Source organism: Orbicella faveolata, unplaced genomic scaffold, assembly GCF_042242905.1.
Source record: "Orbicella faveolata isolate gen_17 unplaced genomic scaffold, um_ofav_v1 contig_4, whole genome shotgun sequence".
Lineage (NCBI taxonomy): Eukaryota > Metazoa > Cnidaria > Anthozoa > Scleractinia > Merulinidae > Orbicella > Orbicella faveolata.
Window position 1 is genome coordinate 8,773,971 of NW_028301569.1, and position 19,877 is coordinate 8,793,847.

Genomic DNA, 19,877 nt, shown 5'->3' on the forward strand with positions numbered 1-19,877 from the left:
CCACCTACTTTATCATTGCTCCTTTGTTAAACGATTCTGGAGTGAGTTTCAAGGTTACTGGCACCAAATCTCAAATCAGCAGGTTCATCTTTCCCTCCAAGATGTTTTATTTGGAATATTATCCAAACCATGCCCTTTACTCAACTTACTGAACTATTTTATAATCATTGGTAAACTACTTATATGGGACTGCAGAAGATGCCAAAATTCAACCCACAATTCATGGATTTCGTACTAAAATTGCCATCAAATATGAAACGGAAAGTAAGATCAAAAAGAAAGATTATTTAAAAAAAAGGTGGGTACTAATCCCAAATTAATTTATGTATTATTTCATTTTTTTTGTTAATCACGTAGATGGCGTTATTATTATTTGAACTTTTTGAACAGCATGACAACTGTAACTGGTTTTTTTTTTTTCTCTCTCTTTTTCTTTCTTCTTTTTGCATTGTTAAAAGCACAAAGCTAATTAAATTATTCTCCCTTTTGTTGTATCTCTTAATTTTCAAGCTTTGTAGTATTGTTAGTATTAATTTTTGTGAGCAATGTAATCGCGTTTGTATATTTCATGTGAATAATCTATTAGTAAATAATCTCGGTACTGTTAGTTAATATATAAGTGTGTTCCTCATCATTGTATATTGTAGAGTTGTTATCGTAAGCTAATTATATATTTATTTTTGATTGTAAGTTAATTGTAGATATTTTATTCTTCTGTGAGTAACTTTAATGTAAGCAACGTATGTCATTGGTAAATAAAAAAAAAAAGAAAAAAGAAAAAAAAAATCATATCTCTTAATTTCCAGAATCAACAAGGTACATGCACATTAACTGACGAAAATATAACTGTAATTGTTATCTGTATATCGTTATAAACTGAAAAATATTCTGCTTCTTTAAGATATACATTGTGAAGCGGGTGAACGCTAAAACACTGTGCACTGAACTTCACAAATTTCACAATTTATCCTGATATAAAAACTGTCTTCTTCAGATTGAAAAAAAGTATATCAAACGTACAAGCTATGGATGACTGGTTCTGAACATTTCATTCTCAATATCTTTTATCTTTACATCTTTTAAATTAAATGACGAAGATATATTAATTCCATTTTTACGACATAAATACATAATACATCCTATCCTATATAAGTTACGAGTTCAAATCCGTTTAATGATCTTAATTTTCACGAAGTAATTCTTCAGTCGCATAACCAAGTACAAATATTACTTTCAGTTTTAAAGATGATTTCCAGTCCGTACGGCGCACTCTCGAGAGTTTGTATGCGTTTTTTGGTATGTTTCATTCAAGGCATCACAAAATGTAACAATTCGCAACTACTTATATGAAGTTAATTCAAAGTTTCATGTCAACCGCCTCATGGATGCAAAGCTTTATGCTTCGTTCTTTCTCATATCACTATCAACCTCGCAGCTGTAAAAATCAACGAAGCTGTTGGAAAGAGAATTTGAAGGGCCTTAAAGATAAGGTTTGTGCATTCCATCGAATCGATGTTATTAGATTCGATGGAATGTGAATCGAATAACGTCTATTCGCATTCCAATAAGACACATTAACATCAGGGTGCTGAGACTGCGCAGTACGGGCTGGAAATTATCTATAACGTCACAAATGTTCTTAAACGGACGAATGGTTCGGCCTCAATCTGAAATAGAAGCCTCGAATAAGTTACAGTGTAAACTATTCGTTAAATAATCACACTAATCACGATTGAATTCTTCTGTGGCACATACATAACAATTACGACCACGTAAATACGGTATATCAAGTTACATTTTAGCGTCACAAATGTTGTAAGACGGGCGAATGATTCCGCCTCAATCCCAATTATAGTCTGTCGACTAACCACCTACACATATTAGTTTAAAGATGATTTCCAGTCCGTACTGCGCACTCTCGAGAGTTTGTTTGCGTTAACTACTTACAAGAAGTTAATTTTCAAGTTTCAAAACAACCGCTATTATGGATGCGAAGCAGTCGAAGCGTTATGTTTCGTTCTTTCTCATATCACTTGATGAAACAACTTCGCAGCTGTAAAAATCAATGAGGCTGTTGGAAAAAGAATTTGAAAGGCCTCAAAGATAAGGTTTGTGGTTCGTAACGAATATCTCATCGAGTGAGCCTTATAATGTTTATAAACATTAGGGTGCTGAGACTGCGCAGTACGGACTGGAAATCATCTTTAAGTTTTAAGGTAATTCTCGAATTCCAAGTTTGGAACCTGTCGTAAAATAGTTACATGTAAAATATTTATTAAATAATCAAAATATTCTCGATTGAATTCTTCAGTCGCAAGTTCATTTCAAACATAACCACCTACCTATAGTACTTTAAGTTTGAACGTTATTCTCGAATTACAAATTTGGAACATGGCGTGTAAATTGAAGGTACAAGTAAAATCCGTTAAATAATCAAAATATTCACGCTTGCATTCTTCCGTCGCAAGTTCATGACAAACAAAACCACGTCCAAAACAGAGCTTTTATAGCTAATGCAGTTTTCAAGGCCTCCGCTTCCTGAAGTCTCTGCATTAGGAATTGGAATTGTATTGTGCACGTGTTCAAAGAGGGTGTTTTCAGTGCGGCGTTTTCGTGTTAACCGTCCCGAAAATTACCCTGTCGTAAATTTACATTCACTCTGTTAATAAGTTGAAAATTCAACGAATAAATTCGATGTTGCCTTGCGTATGTTTAGTAATTGATCGTAGATGACGTCAAAATGTGGTAAAAACAAAAATAATATATATCACTTGAGGCACACGAGGCGATAGCCGAGTGTGTCACAGATCTTGACGTCTTCTGTGATCAATTACTGACTAGACGCGCGGCCACATGGAATCTATCCGCGTTACAGAATAAGAAAAATGCCAATTAAGTCTTCTACGTTTGTCCTCCAATTGAACATGAATAAGAACCAATCCAAAGGCGAGATTAGTTCGACTTATGATATAAAAGCATACTGGCGCTGTATTAGGATTTGTCAGATTATAGTTGATAACGGTCTGCTGCCGTCACTCGAAATCAGGCCAGCTGAATCTCACCTTTCCCTCTCTTTTCCTCCAGACCAGCAAAATGTCTGCCATGTATCATCGTCAGTCTCAAAATCGAGTGTTTTAGGGACGCTGCTATTCAATAGGCCACGTTTGATATATCAATATTCTAACATGGCTCCGAGGCTTTCGGGTCAAAATTGTTCCCTCAATTCCCAAAAGAGACTTGGATGCAAAGAAAACAACACCAAATATTGTAGTTTGACCTGAAAGTCTCGGAGCAATGTTAGAATATTGATACATCGAACGTGGCCTATTCGTAAAAGAGCCCCCAAACACTCCTTTTATGCAACTGACCGGATTCATCGCAGTAACGCTACACAGCTTCTAAATGTATTGTAAATGTTTATCATTCGTTAATCAGATTAATTAACTTACATTGGTGATTGAACTTTACTTGAGCTGACAGTTTAGTTGATTGTCTTCGCGGTGGCGCCAATCCCACTTCATAAAGCGTCTGGGATTCCAGTCACCAATACTGTTCAAAGATAACAAGATCACTGTGACTTACAGTTTTTCTACAGCAACAGTGAATAACCCGCCATACAGTAACTGAACAGTTACATGCCCATTTAACAAGATCCAGAACTCCATGACTACTTCATATTTACAAAAATACTACAGTCAGCAAACATTCCTTTTTACTATGGAAACGAGAAGCGAAACGAGAGTTGACGTTTGGTAGAAATAGAAACTGCTACAGAAACAAGAATCGAGTTCCTCCATGCACATCAAGTTTTCGCATGATTAGTGCTTCTTCGACCGGATAGAAGTTCAGACAAAGTCATTTCTTTTCATTTAATTTTTTTGTTTTAGAAAATATGGCGAAAGCAAGTAAAATCATTAAAAAGATGCAATAAATTATCTTCACGAGATTAATACGTCAATATAAAAAAGTCGTTCATCCTGACTTGAAACTAATACTTACAAAGTATTTGGTCGTCTTCGTCGTCAGCGTGGTACCACTCGTCGTCGTTGTCGACCTCGTCGTCTTCGTCATCTTCGTCGTCATCGTCATGTTCCTCGTCTTCGCCGTCATCGTCATCTTCGTCGTCTTTGTCATCTTCGTCATCTTCGTCCTCTTCGCCGTCTTCGCCGTCATCGTCATCTTCGTCGTCTTCGTCGCCTTTGTCATCTTCGTCGTCTTCATCGTCCCCGTCGTATCCTTCGTCGCCATCCTCGTGATCCTCATCATCATCATCATCTTCATCGTCATCATCATCATCATCGTCATCATCATCATCGTCATTAGCATCATCGTCATCATCAATATCATCATCATCATCGTCATCATCATCATCATCATCATCGTCATCATCGACATCATCATCGTCATCATCGACATCATCATCGTCATCATCATCATCATCATCGTCGTCATCATCATCGTCATCATCGTCATCATCATCGTCATCATCGTCGTCGTCATCGTCATCGTCATCATTCTCATTGTGATTGATACTGTTATCTTCAAACTTTTCCACTTCCTCATTTTCATTATAAACTTCGCGATTAGCATTGTCACTATCGTTGTAATCGTTATTACCATCACCAATATGCGCATTATCATCCATTGCTTTTTTTATAACGCCATGGTCCATATAGACGGTGCAATCAGATAGTTATCATGATTAGTTGCTTCCCGAGCGTGCAGTGCTGAAAGGAAATAAAGCATACATGAACTTCTTTTTGAGATCTTCCAGTTAGATACGATTTGATTATATCTTATCTTATACCAGCCAGCCCTGAAGCCTACCTACGTCAACAGACCAGCTTCTCACGGCGCCTGGCTAACAATTTTGAGCTTTTACAGCTGTAACTGACACACTTTCTAAATATAAGTCAACTTCAAACAGTGACAGAAAAGGAAATTTCTTGTAGACAACAATACACTTCCCCCAAATCTCCGATTTTCAAGGGGGAAATACTATATTTTTGGCGAAGCGCATCTTGGGACAAAGGTCGGAAACGTCATGCACGTTTAAGAAACAACGAGGTTTACTGAGGATTTTACGTTCTAATTTGGGAAAAATCTATTTTTTGATTAAGATGACATTTCTACAGGTGGCGAGCGTGCGAACAAGGCATTGATTTCTAAGACCCGGACGGGATTATATTCGGACCTTCGACCTCGTTTTTCCCAGATGTTGGTCTGCTTTGTGAACCAAAAGACTATGATCTTTTATTAAATTGAAGTTATATATCTGTTCTTCTCGAGCTCCTGCACTATCTTAAGGCCAGTCCAAAACAAAGTGGTTCCAAACCTCATTCAAGAACCTAAGCTTGTCTTCTTTTTGTTTTGGATTTCCTTGTGCTACACGCAGTGGCTATTATCTTATCTTCCTTTATATCGGATTGTGTGACTGTTTGTTAAAAACAATATTGGTATGCGTTGTACGTTTCATATTCATTACAGTTAGTTTACTTTGGTCAGTGAGATGCAGGAAATTGATGCTTTACACGCTCAAAGTGTCTGTGTCCCGAAACTCTGTTAAAATCCTCCCTCAAATTTTCGTTGTACTAACTTAAACTGACATTTTAAAATTAGTAACAACAACTCATATTGAGTTGGATACTAACGTGTTTAATTTTTGAGCCAGCATTTATTACAACTGAAGGAACTGAATGAGAGATACTTGGTGTAAAGCGGCGATGTGTTGGCCGAGCAAGAGAAAGAGACCAACAAATTGCCGAAATTGTAGAAGATGTGGTTATGATATTGTTCGCAGTACAGATCAGCTGTGAAAAAATGCAACAGAAAAATTACTCTGACAGAACTTACAGACATTTGTGTAGCAAATATCGATGAAGTTATTGAAGATTGTCTTACAGAAGCCTATTTTAACTTAAGAACACGAACATCTACTAGCTGTACATCCAGCAATAAATGTCATGTTCACCGGCCATACCGCGTGCACTTTTGAGTCGATTTGAAAGGCCCCTGTGTAGATCAGTGCATTAATCCCTGCCTTTTTAAGAAAAGGCGGCAGTCGAGAAAGCGCGATCTGCTTGATCTGATGGCGAGGGAAGAAGGGAAAATCAGTGTTGAGTAATTAACTTTACATAGTTGCTCAATGCTGACTACAGGTACCCGGTGCAACCTTCACCAAAAATCACGTGAGAACAATTTATTGACAGAAATTTCTTTATGTCTCAGTCATAATGTCTGCTTTCAATTGGAATGCCTAACCAAAAAAAAAATGAGCAATGGACTTACGAAAACGCACATTTTCATTAACTTCTCGCGATTCTACGCTTTCAGATTGGAATTTTCCAAAAATCAATGAATATTGAAATGGGTGAATTTTAACAAAACTGACGATATATTGTGTGGTGATCGATCCTAGTTCCAGAAAGGAAAGCTGAGCTGACATGCTGGCGACGTGGGGAAATTCAAGTAATACACCAAATAAAATAAGCCCAAAATAGTTCATTACATGTGTGTGCACTTTGCATTGCAATTTTCTCGCACTTGTTCTACATTTCTGTTACCTACAAGACCATATTTGTGAGTTTTTTACTTACCAGTGATAGCAATGGTTAATTTTGTCCTTTTAGAATCCGCAGAGTGCTCATGCATTAACTTCTTGCTTATATGCCAGCTTCTGGAAATCTCATTTTGGGATAATACCACTTAACGGTTTACGTCAGATAGCGCTATATTAAGTTGTCCAATAGCTACCTTTGATACCGTGAACTTTGATCAGTGTTTGATCGTCTATTTCAAGGACGACCTTTGTTTCCATGGCTCCGTGCAAAATGTTTTCCATACACAATGATCGGATGATGAATATTTTGAAAAGCTGCTTTGATCACTCGCTTTCCGCGAAAGGACCCTACTTTAAATATGTATAAACATTTGCTTATCTGATAAACTATTATCCTTACAGAACTGTGTTATTTGGTAAATTTCTTGTTTTGGGAACAAAAAACTCTTTCCGTGACTCTTTGTTTTTTCCTCATTCATAAGTATTATACTACGTGGTCAACCTATGCCTCCTGTTACTTGTAATATTTGTTTTCCATTGTCCCGGTGGTTTTTATTCTTATCTTTTCATAGCTTGTAGGTACATCGTTAATCACTTAAGTCTTATTAGCCACGTCCTGGGGTCGACCTTGCCACTTGTGGTGAAGTTGGCTTCCTCAATAAAGATTTGCTTTAAGCTAGGAAAGCTTTTAAGAAATATAAAACACCCTCGGTGTTTTTATCATGTTATAGTAACACGAGCGGGAATTAAGGCTCCGCTCAGACTATGCCGGAGGAATTTGAAAACGCTGCAATCACCGGCCATCTTGGATTTGTGTTTGAGGACATTTCGTGCAGGGATATTACATTATAATGATCACACCATGATGTCGTCATTTTCAAAAATCTTCATTTGCAAAATGTTTTCCGTCCACACTAAAACACTAAGCCGGCGTATTCAAATTCCTCCGATTTAAAAAAACTACGTTTTCGTGATGGATTAGTAGTACTGACGTCGACGGGGCCCAAATTTGGGAGAATAGGATTTGCTGTGTGAACAAGCGAGTGTTTGCACACTGGATCTTTCGAGTTCTGCAAACTTTCACAAGTGATTTTATAACTCGATAGCAACACAGAGAAAATGTTTCATCAACAACCCGCGTCGCCAGCGCTGTGTTAATGAGTTAGTAATTGAGCTCTATTAATTGACTTATAAAAGTACGACTTTTAGCGCATGTTTTCTTGCAGGGTCTTGATTGATTGACCTGCTGTGTTTCCATCGAGTTTTTTTTAGTAGAATTCACGTGTACACTAGTACAAATGCTGCAATCGGACTGGCTAAGCTATAGTGCGCTTTCAGCCATTATAATTCATCTCTAAGTTGTCCTTTGTCCTCAATGAAAAAGTGAATTAAAAAATAAAGCCACTGATAAGTTTATGTAAAACGCTATCAGCTTGAGTTGTTTGATGGCCGGTCGACTTTCATTACATGAACTTTGACTGAAACTGATCTTTTTAACATTCCCTGAAGGCCGACATTCCTTTCCAAGGTTCTGCGCCGACGGTGTGCTTTCCTTTCAGAAATTAATTAATATGTCGAAACACCGCTTTGATAATCCGTTGTTTGGAAAGATTCTGATATAAAGGGTATATATAAACTTCTGTTGATCTGAGAAGCTGTTATGTACATAGTTTTACTGACCTCGGTATCGTTAACTCATCATACTCATATCCTAATAAGTTTCTCGTCTGTTATTTGTCAAATCATTCTTCTAGAAAATCACTGAACTGTTATTTGTCGGCACGCTCCGGCTTTTGTTAACAGAAGGCAGGCCGATTTTAATACTAATAATACTTTATTCAAATACAGAGTACAAAGAGTATTTGAAAAGGAGGACCATGAGGTTATCCCTATTTAGGTCCCCTAACTAAAATTACAATCTAGAATTTAAAATTTTAAAATATCTATTAGGTAAATAATTAACAATTTAAAATTTAAACATTTGAAATATCTGCTAAGTAAATAATTGACAATCTAAAAAAACATGACTGTAAGCAGAACGTTAAAAAGGAAAAGAAAAAGAATTGAAAGCGCCGAAGATCACCGAATGATCGACGAAAAGAGTAAACAGCTGGGCGAATTATGTCAGAGTTTGTCACTTTTTGCCTTCTGTGGTAAAGATCTGACTTCAAGTTGATACATGGCTTTTAAAAAATGTTTCACTTGCCTTAGTGTCGACGCAGCCCAACCGTTTCTTCAGAGACTAGACTGATACTTCTGTTCGGTATTTCAAGTCTATTAAAACCTGCTATTTTCGTTTAGCTCTACTTAGAATTCTAAGTCATTCTTTCAGCGGCTTTCACAAGACTTTCAGGAATGCAGATCCTTGAGTGTTTTTCCTGTTTGGAATTCAAATTGTTTGCTTATTTCTTGTGGCCTGTCCTAAACAACATACACCCAGAGGCCTTACAATTAGAACAACGTGATTATAACCAGCATAGTGAGCTCTCCTGTGAAGACCTAGAAAGTAGGCTAATTTCGATATATTAAAATTGTAACTTGGCTCCGAGGCTTGGCGCAATAAAACAAAAGAAAACAGATAAACAGAGCTCATATATCACTGACTTTAAGCCTGAGTGCATGCAAGTCAAAGCATATTTGCAGAATAAACTTGTAAAAAAACCACTCATATTGAGCCAGCATTAAGCCTTTAAGCCAGAGCATTAAGCATTAAGCCAGAAATAGCATTAAAGCCAGAAATTAAGTCAGAAGCATTAAGCATTTAAGCATTTAAGCCATTAAGCCAGCATTAAGCCAGCATTAAGCCAGAAATTAAGCCAGAGAGGTTGTTACCAGTGACGGAAATCCGGTTCTCTGTGACATTGCTAACTTGTTCAGTATCTACTAGACATAAAATAGAATAGAAAAGAAGTCGAATCATTGAAATTAAAGTATACAGACACGAACTATTTGTTTAGATTTATTCTTTGACTTCGTCAAGCGGTATTGTTTTAATAATCGTTGAATACCGTTGAATGCCTCATTTGAACTTTTGCCAGTTTTGGTATTGTTTTACATTTGGTTATTGAATTCAAATTCACAACGAAGTGCGTTGACAAGTGCACTTAGGGCTTTTGCTTTTTGATTTGACTACTTGATAAGAGGTCTTTTGCTCCCTCTTTTCAGCCGAAGTGTGTCTCGATGCAGTATGAAAAGTATATGTAATCTAAACTGAGAAAACAAATTACTTCCGATATCTTGATAGACTTTACAGATCCGCGAATCAAATCTGACTGCAAATCTTTGACAGGAGATTCTTTTGCTTCCTCTTTTCGGCCGAAAGGGTGGCTAGATATGTTGGACATGTCAAACAGAACTTGCGGAAGCTTGTTTCGCTTGATCTGAAAAAGCATCCAGCACGTGTGTCATTGTTTCAAAACATTGAAAAATCTGCATGTCATTGCGTGATTGCGCTGATGATAGTTTTTGACTCGATCACTAATTGACTGGTGACATTTATACTTTGGTAATAATAATCTTATGTGGTATATATCTGTCTGTATTCGCAAAAACATAGCCACAGAAATGAATTTGACTTGTCACTGATAATCTTGATACAATTCTGTCCTAGAGCTAGCTTCCCACGAGGCTTATCGTAGGTCAAATAAACGGAAATAACTCTCCTGTACGCCTTTTGAGGACAGGAAGACTAAATTCACCGTCTTCTCATTGAATCACGAATTGTACAATTTAATTAAGACAGCTTTCAATGTGAAATTCGAGTCTAAATCAACACAAACGTACACATATCAAAACCTCAGTGGAAAGCTGATCTACAGCTTTCTACAGGCCTGCATCGTCCTAAATGGACTGAACAACTGAAGAGCTTCCTGCATCGAGAATCGATTGAACTTCGGACAAACTAGGCCATAGTTAAGAGTAAGCGAACACTCCGCATGTTGTCAGTACGTCAATTAAAAAAAAATAAAATATAGCGTACATGAACTTCTTGATGAGATCTTCCAATTAGATATATACGATTTGATTCTAACCGTTAGCCTACTTACGTCAACAGACCAGTTTCTCACTGCGCCTGGCTGACAATATTGGGCTTTTACAGCCGTAACTGACACACTTTCTTAAAATATGTCAACTTCAAACAGTGAGAGAAAAGGAAATTTTTTGTATATAACAATACACTTCCCCCAAATCTCCGATTTTCAATGGGAAATACTATATTTTTGGCGAAGCGCATCGCGAGACAAAGGCCGGAAACGTCATGCACGTTAAAGGAGCTCAGTCACGGTATTTCGAGTTATTTTGCCACATACAAAATTATCTTTAAATGGTAGGAAACCTGAAAATAACAGTTTGATAAGATAGAAAAACACCAAAGAGATAATGATAAACCATAAAGGAACAAGGATGGCTAAGGATGGAGAAGATTAACACGGATTGCAAACGACGAGTTTGAAAAATTGAGGCTAAACTTTTTAATATGCGCAAACCGTGACTGGGCTCCTTTAAGACACAACGAAGTTTTACTTAGAATTTTGCGTTCCAACTTGGGAAAAATCTGTCTTTTGTTTAAGATGACTTTTCTACAGGTGGCGAGCGTGGGAAAAAGAAAACATTGATTTCTAAGACCCGGACGGGATTATATTCGGACCTTCGACCTCGTTTTTCCCAGATGCCGGTCTGCTTTGTGAACCAAAAGACTATGATCTTGCCAAGATCGATTAAATTAAACTTATATATCTGTTCTTCTCGCGCTCCTGCACGATCTTAAGGCCAGTCCAAAACGAAGCGGTTTCACACCTCATTCAAGAGCCTAAGCTTGTCTTCTTTTTGTTTTGGATTTTCCTGTGCTGCACGCAGCGGCTATTAGCTCACCTTCCTCTATATCGGATTGTCTAACAGTTTGTTAAAAACAAGATTGGTATGTGCTGTACGTTTCATTTTGATTACAATCAGTTTACTTTGGTCAGCGAGATGCAGGAAATTGATGCTTTACACACCCAAAGTGTCTGTTTCCCGAAACTCTGTTAGAATCATCCCTCAACCCATTAACCGATTTTCTAAGGAGGTGAAATTTCACTTCCGGTCACTCACGTCAGCCTGAGCGCGGAAAATAAAAGCAACTCAATAACTTGCAAATTCGCTTACATTTTAGATGTGTTTCTTTGTTTTTCACAAAATGCAAAGTAAAAAAAGTGCAAACAAAGACAAAATAAGAGAAAGAGAGAAAAACAAGAGCAACAGAATGAGGAAAACTAACTCCACGTGGCTTGGTTTGATCCTACCGAAGTGCGCTGATAGTGTAAATTGCGCACGCGCTGATAAGGTAACTTCCAATAGGTATTGGGCGCACTTCCGGTATCTTTAAATGCTAAAGGAAACGCGCTTTTTCATTAACTTCAGCTCTTTTCGACGAATTTAGATTAAAGCCAACGTTGGAAACATAGCTATGCATTCCTTTTTCGAAATCATGCCTTTTTCAGAAAATTACGAATTTTTCAATATTTTGAAATTCTCTCAAAATCTGACCTTTTAGAAATGAAACAAAATCTATGCATAGCGTAACAAGGATTTAAATTCAAATATTAAATCAATGAAAAAAATCCCGATAAAGCAATTTGCCTGGGAGCCTTTGCATTTTTCAATATCAGTCACATGACCGTGGGCGTGGCCTGATGACGTCAGTACTAGTGTTACTGATCATGAAAAAGTTAAAACACATGAAATAACTCTGAACTGACTAAAAATGATGAGGTTATATGATAATAAATTTCTCTTAGCAACGGTTCGAAAAGATCGGTTAATGGGCCCTTAAACTGACATTTTATAATTAGCAACTAACAACAACTCATATTGGGTTAGACACTGACGCGTCTCGAGTGAGGCAACATTTATTACGACTGATGGAACTGAGTGAGAGATACTAGATGTAAAGCAGCGCTGTGTTGGCCGAGCAAGAGAGAGACCAACAAATTGCCAAAATTATAGAAGATGCGGTCATGATATTATTCGCAGTGCAGATCATCAGTACAGATGAAAGAACTTCGCAGCTGTAAAAATCAATAAAGCTGTTGGAAAGAAAATTTGAAGGGCCTTAAAGATAAGGTGTGTGCATTCCATCGAATCGATGTTATTCCGTTCAATGGAATGTGAATCGAATAACATCGATTCGCATTCCATCCAGTAAGACACATAAACATCAGGGTGCTGAGACTGCGCAGCCTACATGAAGTTAATTTTCAAGTTTCAAAACAACCGCCATTATGGATGCGAAGCGGTTCAAGCTTTATGCTTTCGTTCTTTCTCATATCACTTGATCAAACAACTTCGCAGCTGTAAAAATCAATGAAGCTGTTGAAAAAAGAATTTGAAAGACCTTAAAGATAAGGTATGTGGTTCGTAACGAATATTTCATCGAGTGAAAATGTTTATAAACATTAAGGTGCTGAGACTGCGCAATACGGACTGGAAATCATCTTTAACTTTTAACGTAATTCTCGAATTCCAAGTTTGGAACCTGTCGTAAAATAGTTACAAGTAAAATATTCATTAAATAATCAAAATATTCTCGATTGAATTCTGCAGTCACAAGTTCATTCCAAACATAACCACCTACCTATATTACTTTAAGTTTAAACGTTATTCTCGAATTACAAATTTGGAACCTGTCGCATAAAGTACAAGTAAAATCCGTTAAATAATCAAAATATTCAAGATTGAATTCTTCCGTCGCAAGCTCATTACAAACAAAACCACGTACAAAACAGAGCTTTTGTTCCTGATGCAGCTCTCAAGACCTCCGCTTCCTGAAGTCTCTACATTAGGAATTGGACTTGTATGGCGCACGTGTTCAAAGAGGGTGTTTTCAGTGCGGCGTTTTCGTGTTAACTGTCCCAAAAATTAGCCTGTCCTAAATTTACATTCACTCTCTTAATAAGTTGAAAATTCAACGAATAAATTCCATGTTGCCATGCGTATGTTTAGTAATTGATCGCAGATGACGTCAAAATGTGGTAAGAACAAAAGTAATATATAGCACGCGAGGCACACGAGGCGCTAGCCGTGTGTGTCACAGATTTTAACGTCTTCTGTAATCAATTACTGAACAGACGCACGGCCACATGGAATCCATCTGTGTTATAGAATAAAAAAAAGTCAATGAAGTCTCCTGCGTTTGTGCTCCATTTGAAAATGAATAAGAACCAATCAAAAGGCGAGACTAATTCGACTTATGACATAGGATTTGTCAGATTATAGTTGATAACCGTTTGCTGCTGTCACTCAAAATCAGGCCAGCTGAATTTCACCTTTCCCTCGATCTCTTTTCCTCCAGAGCAGAAAAATGTTTGCCATGTATCATCATCAGTCTCAAAGTCGTGTGTTTTAGGGAGGAACACTCTTTTTTGCAACTGCCCGGTTTCATTGCAGTGGTGCTACATAGTTTCTAAATGTATTGTAAATGTTTATCATCCGCTCGGGGTCCATTAATCAGATAAAATTAAGTACCACTGGCGATTGAACTTTACTTGAGTTGACAGTTAAGTCGAATGACTGCGTGGTGGTGCTAAGCCCACCTCATAAAGCGTCTGGGATTCCGTCCACAAGTTCTGTTCAAAGATAACAAGATCACCGTGACTTACAGTTTTTCTACAGAAGCAGAGACCGGGCTGCGCAAACTTCGATTTTGACCTACCTAGACTTGATTTCCAAAAGCTTCGACGGTATTTTCGAGTCCCGGGGACTTGAAACTAACTCGAGAAGATCTCGTCCTTCAGTGAAATCGACAAACGACAAATAATCGAAAACTTGGTAATGTGCATGCTGGCCGAAGTATAGCTTACTGTAAACACTGGAAAGAGGCAGAGACAGGTCTACGAAAACTTTGATTTTGACCTACCTAGACTTAATTTCCATTAGCTTGGACGGTATTTCCGAGTCCCAGGGACTTGAAACTAACTCGAGAAGACCTTGTCCTTCAGTAAAATCGACAAGCGAAAAATAATCGAAAGCTTGGTTATGTGCATTGGGGCCGAAATGTAGCCCCTGTTAAACTTACTTAGACACTGAAAAGAAGTAGAGACGGAGCCGCGCAAACTTTGATTTCAACCCATTTAGGTTTAAAAAGACCTTTTAAGAAAGAACACAAAACCTGTCTGACCGTAAAATATATCCATCTTGCCATGTCTTGTTTTCATTTAAGCCTCTCTTTATTAGCTTGTATCCGATAGGCAAAGACCTGCAAAAGTATGGATCTTAATTGTGAGGTCATTTCTTTTTTAATTCGGGAAAGATTTAATAATGGACTTGAATAAAAACCTATCGCTAATGCAAGGTCCTGCATTTTTTCATGGCACATTTTCCAAGCAAGATAAGGTTGTCAATAAAAGCCACAGTTCATGCGCATTTTGGTACCGTTAAATTTGTCACCCACTTCAAGGAGTCCCCCTGTAGCCCAGTGGTTACATTTCCGAGCTTCAGTTCGAAAGGGAATGGCGTTCATCTCCCGCAGGGGAACTCCTTTTTTTTTTTTCATGTTTGTGTTAGAGACCATTAATATTTTTCGTACAATCCTTTTTTTTTTTCCGTTTTAACCAAGTTAGGTTTGATAAGACCTTTTAAGAATAGACATAAAACCTGTCTGACAGTAAACTAAATATATCCATCTTGCCATGTCTTTTTTCATCTAAGCCGCTCTTTATTAGCTTGTATCCGATAGGCAAAGACCTGCAAAAGTATGGATCTTAATTGGGAGGTCATTTCTCTTAATTTGAATTTTATCATTTTTTTTTTTTTGAAAAAGATTTAATAATGGACTTCAATAAAAACCTATAACTAATGCAAGGTCCTTCATTTTTTTCATAGCACATTTTCCAAAGAAAGATGAGGCTGTCAATAAAACCTACAGTTTATGCCATTTGGTACCGTTGAATTTGCTACCCAATTCAAGGAGTCCCCCTGTAGCCCAGTGGTTACATTTCCGAGCTTCGGTTCGGAAGGACATGGTGTCAGCCCCCATAGGGGGACTCCTTTTTTTCAGATTTTTGTTAGACTCCATTTTTTTTCCGTGCAATCTTCCTTTTTTTTTTTTGTTTCAACCGAGTTAGGGATAAAAAGACATTTTAAGAAGGAACAACAAATCTGGCTGACCGTAAAATATATGCAGCTTATTATTTCTTTTTTCTTGTAAGCTGTCTTTATTAATGTCGAGGAAAAGGTTGTTGTTCTTCATCGTGGTAGATGCAATAATAAAGTGTATTATCGTTTGTCTCACGATGTAGTCACTAGAGATGTAGATCGCGACGTTTCGACTGCTTACTGCGAGTCTTCTTCGGGCGATAAGGTCGACTGATTGCACGGTATCATTTATATCACAAAGGTCGGCTGTGATTGGTGCATTTCGATCCTCCTATTGTTCCATTGTTCCGGCGAGTAGCTGTTCCCTCAGTGGTCCGCTGTTGTACCGTTCTGCTGTTGTTGTGTTTCTTGATCGTGGGTATCCATGCTTCAGGAATTCAGGGTATTCGCACCGTCTTTAAGTCCGACACGACACTTCGGTCACACTTAGTGCGACCAAAGGACACCATCAACCCGGCTAAACAAGATGGTGTTGTCTACAGGATTCCCTGTGAGTGCGGCAAAGTCTACATCGGGGAAACAGGGAGATCTATGCAGGAGAGGATCAAAGAACACGACAGGGATATACGACTCGCCCGTACCCAGACCTCCGCCGTTTCTGAACACACCCACGAGACCGGCCACTATCCTATCTGGAATGAGGTCAAGTTTATTGATCGAGATCCTCACTGCTACACACGTAGGGTCTAGGAAGCTATTCACATAAGACTTCACCCTAACAACATCAACAGGGATAGTGGAATTGAAATTCCTGAAGCATGGATACCCACGATCAAGAAACACAACAACAGGAGAACGGTACAACAGCGGATCACCGTAGGGAACAGCTACTCGCCGGAACAATGGAACAATAGGAGGATCGAAATGCACCAATCACAGCCGACCTTTGTGATATAAATGATACCGTGCAATCAGTCGACCTTATCGCCCGAAGAAGACTCGCAGTAAGCAGTCGAAACGTCGCGATCTACATCTCTAGTGACTACATCGTGAGACAAACGATAATACACTTTATTACTGTCTTTATTAATTTGTATCCAGTAGGCGAAGAACTATAAAATAACGGCTTTTGATGGAAATGTTTTTTTTTTTTTCTGCTTGGGAAAGATTTTAAAAAGACTCTATAACTGAGACAAGGTCTTTTATTTTTTCATTGCATATTTCCCAAAGCAAGATGAGGCTGTCAACAAAAACTACATTTCATGTGGATATAGGTGCCGATAAATTTGCTACCTAATTCAAGGAGTCCCCCTGTAGCCCAGTGGTTACATTTCCGAGCGTCGGTCGGAAGGGCATGGCGTTCAGCCTCTGCAGGTAAACGCCGTTTTTTTTTTCTTGTTTGTGTTGGAGTCCATTGATAGTTTTCGTACAATATTCTTTTTTTTCCGTTTCTACCAAGTTAGGTGTGGAAAGACCTTTTAAGAAAGGGCATTAAACACCTTCTGACCGTAAAATGTATCCATCTTGCTATGTATTTTTTTCATTTAAGCCGCTCGTTATTACCTTGTATCCAATAGGCATAGACCTGCAAAAGTATGGATCCTAATTGGGAGGTCATTTTCTTATTTGGGACAGATTTAAAAATGGACTTCAATAAAAACTAATGCAGGGTCTTTAATTTTTTTCTTCATAGCACATTTTCCAAAGCAAGATGAGGCTCTCACTAAAAACTACATTTCATGCGCATATAGGTACCGTCAAATTTATCACCCAATTTAAGGAGTCCCTCTGTAGCCCAGTGGTTATATTTCCGAGCTTCTATTCGGAAGGGCATGGCGTTTAGTCGCCGTATGGGGACTCCGTGTTCTTTTTTTTCATGTTCGTGTTGGAGTCCGTTAAATTTGTTATTTAAGGAGTCTCCCTGTAGCCCAGTGGTTACATTTCCGAACTTCGGTTCGGAAGGGCATGGCGTTCAGCTCCTGTAGGGGGACTCAGTTTCTTTTTCTTTATTTGTTTGTTTTTTTTGTGTGTTGGATTCCATTTTTCTTTTTTATACAATCTTCTTTTTTTCCGTTTCAACCAAGTTAGGTGTAAAAAGATCTTTTAAGAAAGGACATCAAACCTGGGTCACCGTAAACTGTACCCATCTTGCCATTTTTTTTTGCATTTAAGTCGCTCTTTATTAGGTTACAAACGCTGCAAACTTTCTCAGAGTAAAGAGTGCAAAGGGTGTTGTCTTTAGAATTTGTGACGTGCCTGTTAGCTGATTGGTCTAATTTTATTTTGCATATTCATGGCTATTGCTGACCTGAGGTGCTTGTTTGACATTTTGAGATGTTTGCCGTCGGAGTGAGATGTGTACAGTTCCCTTCTACATGAGAAACACACTCTTACTTTGAAGAAGAAATGGCGGCCATGTTTGGGGAAGGACAGTCGGTTGACACCCATTTTTGTCAATGGTTGGTACCAATTTATTTGCATTCTACCTTCGCAAGTAATGTTTCAACCAAAAATACCGGCTCCAAGTCCTGCCACGTGCGCTCGACGGACTCGGTTTACGTTTCGTGTCGAACTTCACAACAACCTCATTACTTTACTAACGTAGTAAAACGTACGTTAGAAGCTAGTTCAGGAACCACACAAGACGCTTAAGTTAGTAGCAGTTATTTTTACGAGAGTTTGGCTTTCCTTATGAAAGTGGCGTTTCTTTGTCAAAATTTGTCTTGTACTCAGGTCAACGCGCACTCGCGTTCAACAGCTCACTGTGAATAATTTTATTTCGTTTACTCTTTTCAGTTTCCACATTTGGGTTTGTTCCTTACTCAATTTTTATCTATTCTGTTTTCAGGGCTTGTCAGCAAGACAGGAGGAGATCAAAAGGATTCAAGCAGGGAGGATGAAGACAAAGTTGAGAATAGCATTTTAGAATTTGGTTAAATTGAAATCTTTCCGATAAGTAACGGCAGTCTTGCAACTAAAAATGTTGTATTAGAGGTCAAAACTTCTTAGTCTTAGAATCATTTTGATCGTTTAACGTTTTAATTTTTTTTTCTCGACTGAAATATTTGCTTTCGAGTGATATTCGGGCGCGGAAAAAAATTTCTATTTGGTGGTGAAGTTTGATTAATTATTTCTGCCATTTTTGCCGGAAAGGTTTCAACCGCTTTCGAGTTATCATCTGTTACATGTTTTCAAATTGTGGGGAGTTTTATTTCTTGGATCGAGCGATCATCAGTTTGATTAAACTAAATTTTATCGGTCGATATTTGCATGTTCTACTACATTTATTTTGTCAGATTGGAGTGTTTTTGATTTTTTTTCTTGCAAAATTCCAAATTGTTTAACAATCGCTCAACTCCCCTAAGTTTGAAAACCTGTCGCCAAGCGATAACCTTTGTAGAGTATTTTAAGGTGGCACTGCATGTTGAAATCAAACCGTGATAGCTACTGTGATCATGTCAATCATAACAAATTCTTTTGTCATAAAACTTGGGCAAACAATTAAATGCTGAGTTTTGATTTGTCGTGTTCTCCAAAATCGCATTAAGCGCTGAAGTTTTACGAAGGCCTAGTTTCAACTTAGGATGGCAATTGCTTGTTGGAGGGCAATGCCCTTGCTCAAAAACAATATCACATGACCATTCAATAAAAATTGCTTCATTTTGGAAGCTTATTCAAACGCTTTAAGTTATCGAAGAATTCTAATTGTCAAATCTTAGCTTTTCAGACAAGAAATCAAAAGGTCTCTTTCGATTCAAGATCGATTCTTCGCTTTGCAGGCGAATTCACTTGAACATATTAAGATTTTCATTTTTCTCCCAAAAAGGTCACAGAGCTTCTACAAAAGAAACCATTGCTATTAATTTATGTGAATTGTAAATGTTGAAAGAGCAATTTCCTTGCTCAAAATTTATTAATGATCCAATTCATTTGAAAATGCTGTAGCTTGAAGCTCACTAAATTTGCTCAGTGTAATTACCAAACAAGTTATATTGATTCAACTTATTGCAGGAGTCGTTAGCGATTCGTTAGTAAATCTGAGTTTCGTGGCAACTTCTTTCAAGTTAATTTCTAAATATTTTAAGCATTTGTTGACATGATCATTTATTATTGAGCGCTTTTTTTTATTTCACTTGGCGTGCTTTTTTAGTTTTTTTTTTCTCGGTTTTTTTTGCACTTACAGTAAAATGCGTGGACATTTCTTTCAACGTTTGTGTATTGACATGCAGAGCCACCTTAAATAAAT

The 19,877-nt window shown here is 37.8% G+C and overlaps 1 protein-coding gene and 1 long non-coding RNA gene across 4 annotated transcripts in view; both read right to left on the reverse strand.

Annotated features, from left to right (window-relative positions):
- Positions 1-19,877, reverse strand: part of LOC110048073 (uncharacterized) — a 249,869-nt gene that overhangs the window by 189,668 nt on the left and 40,324 nt on the right. The window lies entirely within an intron of this gene.
- Positions 485-19,877, reverse strand: part of LOC149101340 (uncharacterized) — a 119,555-nt gene continuing 100,162 nt past the window's right edge. The window contains exons 1-3 of one of the 2 annotated variants that reach the window (XM_089276329.1): positions 6,597-8,060; positions 4,000-4,727; positions 485-3,549 (exon numbers count right to left, since the gene is read on the reverse strand). In XM_089276329.1, coding sequence (XP_089132455.1) covers positions 3,518-3,549; positions 4,000-4,672 — 705 coding nt within the window. In that variant the 5' untranslated portion in view covers positions 4,673-4,727; positions 6,597-8,060 and the 3' untranslated portion in view covers positions 485-3,517. Of the gene's footprint in view, positions 3,550-3,999; positions 4,728-6,596; positions 8,061-19,877 lie in introns of those variants that run through there. The other variant, XM_089276328.1, reaches the window with a different exon arrangement.